Raw genomic sequence first — 6,395 nt, forward strand, 5'->3', positions numbered from 1 at the left:
TATTGATCATCTATTGATCATCTACTGGTCATCTACTGGTCATTGGTTACCAGTTGGCTCTCTGTCTTTTCTGACCTGCTGTCTGTCTCCTTCAGGCCATCCTTCGCAGACAGGAAGCGCCTCGGCTTGGACAGGAAGCGGTCAGGTGGCTCCAGGTAAGCCTCACATCTGGGCTTTGGTGATAGTTCTGTTCGACCCGGTAGAAAGGTTCTGTTTTGTTCCACAGGTTCAGGAAGAAGTGAGGACAGAGAAACCAGAGAAACCAGTTCTCCATGTCTTTGTCTGCACCAGATTATAAATAAAGTTTGTTTGAAAGTGGTGGTGGCGCTGGTTGGTCATGTGACCCGGCTGTGATGGTCCGATTTGACCCATTGAACATTAAAACATCTGGATACTGTCACTGGTTCTGTTGGACCGCTGAGGTTGGACCTCTGGTTTGGAGGCAGAACCGGGTTCTGACTGGTTCCTGAAAAGTTACTGCTGCCATCTGGTGGATGGGATGTGCAGCTTCAGACAAGTTTGGACCTTCAGAACCACATTTACAGTACTACCTGTTTTTAATACAAATGTATGAAATGTAGATGTTTCTATTTTAGTTTTGTTTTCAGGTTTAGTTTCATAGAAAATAAATATTTGGGTGTATATAACTAAAATGTCAGAATTAGAAACTACAAAAAATGTCAAACTTATTTCAGTAAGTGGGATTTAATTATTCTGGGAAGAATATTTCCCACCAAAATGGCTTAAATATTTTTGCATATACATTATGAATTCCCAATTCAGCAATCAAATATAAAAATCTGATGAAAAAACACTATTAAACATTTTAATTTAACAGTTTGAGTAACTGCATAATTAAAAAAAATCTCTTGCCACATATGTTTTGACAAATTTTATAAACAAAGTTAGAAAATCTCAAGTTATTTTTTTTTCATTTATTTGCCTTTTTTAGTTACTAATTGGTTTTCAGTGTTTGTCTTATTTTTTTCTCTTTGTTACTAAGGAACAATCTCGTTTGTTCATTTTTATTTTTCACTTCCTTGTGCCCGAGAGAGCTTTTTCCAAGTTTGAATGCATTGATGCTCTCTGTGTGTGTGTGTGTGTACTTTTTTTATTGTTTTTTGACAGCAAACCAAATATTTTTCTACCTGTTAAAACAAACTTTATAAAATAATATTTCTGTCATTGGTTTCATTCTTTGTGGATTAGATGTGAACACATTTTAACATTTTAAAACATTTTGTGTCAAACTGAAAGTCCGGGGGCCAAATCCGGCCAGAGCGACGCATAAACAGAACCTTCAAGATAAGTTTATCATATCAACCAAAGCAGTTTTTATCAGTGTGTCAAATCACATCAGTAAGTCCCTCTAGTTTTTCATTATTCTAATTTTGTGAAAACCTACAGATCCTCATTTTTTGGCACTAATTGAGTTTTTTGCGGTGGATGTCGAAAAATTTGGGTTAATTGTTGCCAACTCCCACCTGCAGGAGGCAGTGTGTTTTAGTACTGCATTTATATGTTGGTGAATTTATAGTTGGTATGGTGAGCAGCAAAGTCACAGTCACTGCAAAATTTCTTCAAATATTTCTAAATTATTTCCACAAAAACAATCATGAAATCCTGGAGGGACTGATCAGGTTGAAGGAATGCAGACATGTTTATTTTAACGGGTTATGGGTTTTATTAATCGGCCCTTTCAGCCCTCAGACCTGCTGGAGATCCCCATGAGGTCAAAGGTCAGATACAGAAGTTCTCAGAACCAAACTGGAGTCGTCCCGGAAATCCAGTACCAGAATCTGACCGGACAGAACAGAAGAACGCTGAGGGTCAACATTCAGGGTTATTTAATTGTAAATTGAACCAGAACCAAAGAGACGGACATGTTCTGATCAGCTTCATCAAAGGGAACCAGGAGAGGTCCGCTTCTGGTTCTGGTGGCGGCTCCTGAAGGTACCTGGAGGGTTTGTGCTGGAGATCCAAACCAGGAGACAAAAAGTTTCAGAAAAAAAAGCAGAAAATTAGAAATAAGTTCTGTGTTTATGTCTGAACCTGAGGTTCTGATTTAAAACCGAACCGACCCGGATTCTGGGCGGGTCAGTGGGTGGACAATGTGGTTGCCATGGTAACTGCTATCCTCACGTGTCATTCGGTCAAGCAGATGTTGTGGAAACAGTGAGTCTGATTGGTCAGTGGGAACCAATCAGGTGCGAGCGTGGCAAGCATTCGCTGTATAAATGGTGACATCAGTCCATCTATTTCCGCATAAAGCTTCGCCCACAGCTGGTGTTTAAGTGACGGGTCTGAGTTTAAAAAAGGGGTTCTGCTGGTTCGGCTTCGGGTCGGCCCTACTTGGTGCCGGTCCAGGCCCGGTCCGAGTGCGGAGAGGGGGCGCACAGCTCGGAGTCGGAGTCGGACTCCCCCTGGGCGATATAGGGCCGGCGGGCGGCACGGCGAACGGAGCCTCCGCCGCTGCCGCCGGCCGGCTGCTCCCCCGGCCCGGCGGACGGGTAGAACCCGTTGTTCAGGAAGTCCAGGTTCTCCCGGGACTGGGAGATGGAGAAACCGCTGAAGGAGCGCTCCAGCTCCTCATGGTCCACCGACGGGATGGACACCGAGGTGTCGCTGTCGAGCTTCGCCTCGTCCCCGTTCCGCTCCGTCCCGGCCCGCTCCCCGCCGCCGTGCCGACTGGGTCGGTTCCCGCCGTGTCTCTCCCCTGCTGGAGGGGGGGGCAGGCGGACCAGCGAAGCGTCGCCCACCGGGCTCGGGGTGTTGCCATGGCTACGCTGTGGAGGGGGAGGGGCCTGCTGGTGGAGCTGGGAGCTGATTGGCTGCCAGGAGGTGGAGGGCGGGCAGGTGGGGGCGGCGTAGTTCCTGTGTCCGGTGGAGCTGCTGGAGCGGACCATCTTGGTCACAAAGCGGGTCCTCTCCATGTGGTCGCCAGGCAACACCCTGCAGACACGTAAACAACAACAAAAGGAAATTTAGCTATCGGTCCGATACCCAGATTTCCAGTTTCGCACCACCCTAGTTTGGCAGTTCCTACATTTACTCAGTTACAGTGACTTGAGTAAAAAAAAAAAACTTTTAGACTCTGTTTACATGAGATTGTTGCCTCATAACTGACTTCATATTTGAAAACACAAAGCATAAACCAAATGGCAACGACCATTTCACATTTAAACAAAAAAAAAAACCTGATATATTCCTCCCTAAGTAATAATACACTGACTGGTATAACTACTGTTAACAGAACACATATATACCGAGGTTAGAGGGGGAAAAACAAAACCACCGCAAAATAAAAAACTAAAAGAAAAGAAATATAAAATGTGGGGTTTATAGCAGATTAAATTTTGATTGAAAAACGTTTTATTGCAGGGACTGTGTCATTGTTTTCAGAGATTCACAAAATAATAAAAACTAAATATTTTAATGCTTTTTCAATAGGAAGAGATTTTGTAAAACTGCATGTATGAATGTAAAATTTGGTTGTTTTTTATGTTAATTTCCACATTTAGATGGTACCGCCAAAGCACATTTAGTCATTTGTAGTTCCCAGACCAGGCCACCAGACGGCGCTGTGATTTTAGCATGCTATGAACACATATGACCTTTTGACCCTTAGCTTCCACTACATTGTAAACAGTAACCCGTCTCTGGGGAATCAATGCGGAAATTGTGTTAAACTGAACAGGTTAAGTCGTCCAATGCAGCACAATGCTATCTACAAAAAATATATTTTATTTTTTATCTTTTTTCATTCAATATGATCAACTAACATTTAAAAAACTGAGCGTCACAAAAGCAATCACCACTTGAACCTTTTCACTTTGCAACCACAAGCTTCAGTATATTGAATTCTTGGTAGGTCAGTGAAAAGAAATGATGCAGTATTTAAAATAATTTACAAATATAAATCTGAAAAGTGTGGCATGCAAAGACCAAACTATTTATTACCAGTTGTACATCTCTACCAGCTTTGGATGGCTACAGACTGAAATATATAATTGTTTTTATTAGTAAAACAGCTGCTGTCAGACTCAGTGAACAGTAACTGGGAATGCCATACTACAGAACATTTACGTCTGGGCTTTAGCTAGGCCATTCCAAGATGAAAATGCTTTATTATAGACCATCAATTGTGGCTCTGGCTTGTTGGGAGTGGTCATTATTTTGGAAGTCTTTAGCTTCTAGTTGTTTTCCATTCAGGATTTTCCTGTTTTTGACTTGATTTACCTTTCTATCAACGTTATCTTCCCACAGCATGAAGCTGCCACTGCAGCATCTTACAAAGCGGATGAGGTGATGTGTGCCTCCATGCACTGATTAAAAGTTTCAGTCCCCAGACTTTAGAAAAGCTTGCTACACCACTGCTTCATGACACACTCACTGCAGGATCTTGGAGAGGGTTTGGTTCTTCTCCTGCAGGTCCACTGGACTGTGGTACGGCGGTGCCGGGTCCGGTTCCTTCGACCCAAAATAGGCATCCGTCTCTGCCTGAGGGATTCCCATTCGCTGAATGTAGATGTTCACCAGAAAGTCCAGCTTCCTCTCCATGGACAGGACCTGCAGGACATCAGAGGTTAGACCAAATGATTAGTTCAGTTCCAGACCTGCATCAAGACAGAGTTGCAGGTCTTACCAGTGGTCCTGGTTAAGCCACCAGTTACTGGTTTCTGGTTAAGCACCAGTAAGGCTGGTGCTTAACCACCATGTTTAAATCCAGAAAACCAGCAAATGCTGCCAGCACTACAGGCCACAGATGGAAAGAGGCTTTCAGCTAACTCTGGCACATTTACAGAAATGTAATTCATGTACATTGTCCTTAATAAATAAAGTGAGTGTAGTGGCAGCAGTGTGGCGGGCCACACCACAGGCCGTTCACCTGCTTCTCCACCTTCCCCAGACGTCCCATCATGCTCGGGTCTTCAGGTATCTCCTCGCCACCTGATTTGGGACGGTCCTTGTCTGCAATGGGGGTTCCTCTTCCCACGATCTGATCCACCCTGCCAGAACCAGACAGAACCCGGTCACAGCTGATTTAGAGTCGGAGCGGCAAGGCGCCGAGGCCTGGAGCCTTACCGGGCCTGGAGGTTCTTGATGCGGGCCAGCATGTCCAGGTGTCCAGCCGAGTACTGCTCGATCACGTCCATGACGTCGTAGGGACGGAGGCTCTCCTTGAACTTCCTCTTGGACACCATGAAGCGCATGATGCTGCCAGAGACAAGGAAGCGTCACCACAGCCGGACTCGGACCAGGTCCTGCTGGTTCTGGTCTGGAGCACAGGCCCACAACAGGGCGTGTTGTCTGGACCGGTCACAGCCAGGTGCTGAACTGGATCTGGTCCAGTCCAGTGGTTCTGTTCTTTCAGAGCAGAACCTACAACCACATTTCCACTGAATTGATGTATAAAAACAGAACATGATGATTTGTAAACCCTTTTCCTCATATGTTCAATTGAATTCACTAAAAAACCAAGCTGCATCACATTCAAATGGATAAACTTATAAATAATGTTCACTCGTTAGGATTTTTACAAATCTAAAAGTCCAACACTTTGTGACTTCTGAAACTCAGAAATTGACAAATGTTTTCAGAAAATATATGAGAATAATCTTTTTTGGCGAGACAGTTCCTTTCTTGAAAATTTTAAATTTGTCAAACTCAGAAATGTCCAACTTTTTTTCTAGAAAATTCTGCAGAAAGTAACTCTTCTTCGTTTCCCTAACTACAACGTCCTTAACTTGAATTGAACATGAAGTAGAACCCGGACAGAACCAGAGAAACGAACCAGAACCGGGAAACACTGACGGCGGTTGGAACAGATCTGGGATCCGAATCCAGAGTAAAACTGAAGCCTGGCCGTAGAGCGCACCAGCAATAAAATAATAAAATAATAATAAAGCAGGCTGAACAGTGAAATAATGACGCTGAGTGACGTGGCTGCTCTTACCCAACAGCTGATGATGACCTTTGACCCTGGCGTGAGCATAAATAAAACATAAGTAAATAAAATAATGTGAATAAAATCATGACTTAGTGCATAAAACAGCAAATGAGGAGTGAGAAGCGATGGATGGTCGGCGGCGCAGCAGACAGCCTCTGACGGACGGACTCCTACCAGATGGCCCTGATGGTGACCTTTAACCCCGGCGTCAGGTCCTGAGGGACGAATTCGCAGTGGCAGCTCTTGTTGTCATCCGCCATGTCTTCACCTGGCAGGCTGGCATCTGAAACGAAAGCAGAGGTCAGAGGTCATTTAGTCCCACCCCCGCAGCGGACGCTGCTGCAGCTTCCTGAGAGACTTGATCATGTGACAGGAAGTCCAGAGGAATGAAGCAGCTTCCTTCCTGTGAGAGTGAGTGTGAGCGCTGACCTGGGGAACTCTTGTG

General features: G+C 44.6%; 1 protein-coding gene and 1 long non-coding RNA gene across 2 annotated transcripts; one reads left to right on the forward strand and one right to left on the reverse strand.

Annotated features, from left to right (window-relative positions):
- The first annotated feature begins 6 nt into the window (after nucleotides 1–6).
- Nucleotides 7–785, forward strand: LOC103132935 (uncharacterized). Its single transcript, XR_475667.2, has 2 exons — nucleotides 7–155; nucleotides 227–785. It is a non-coding gene; the product is annotated as an uncharacterized LOC103132935 (long non-coding RNA).
- Nucleotides 786–1,035: 250 nt separating this feature from the next.
- Nucleotides 1,036–6,389, reverse strand: LOC103132936 (potassium voltage-gated channel subfamily KQT member 2-like). Its single transcript, XM_007544697.2, has 6 exons — nucleotides 6,380–6,389; nucleotides 6,125–6,233; nucleotides 5,086–5,217; nucleotides 4,889–5,009; nucleotides 4,394–4,569; nucleotides 1,036–2,952 (listed from the first exon to the last, which is right to left on the reverse strand). Exons 2-6 carry the CDS (start codon nucleotides 6,208–6,210, stop codon nucleotides 2,349–2,351), a joined length of 1,119 nt encoding a protein of 372 aa, XP_007544759.2. The 5' UTR covers nucleotides 6,211–6,233; nucleotides 6,380–6,389; the 3' UTR covers nucleotides 1,036–2,348.
- Between the last annotated feature and the right edge of the window lie 6 nt (nucleotides 6,390–6,395).

This window comes from Poecilia formosa, unplaced genomic scaffold (assembly GCF_000485575.1).
Source record: "Poecilia formosa unplaced genomic scaffold, Poecilia_formosa-5.1.2 Scaffold1592, whole genome shotgun sequence".
Taxonomy (NCBI): domain Eukaryota; kingdom Metazoa; phylum Chordata; class Actinopteri; order Cyprinodontiformes; family Poeciliidae; genus Poecilia; species Poecilia formosa.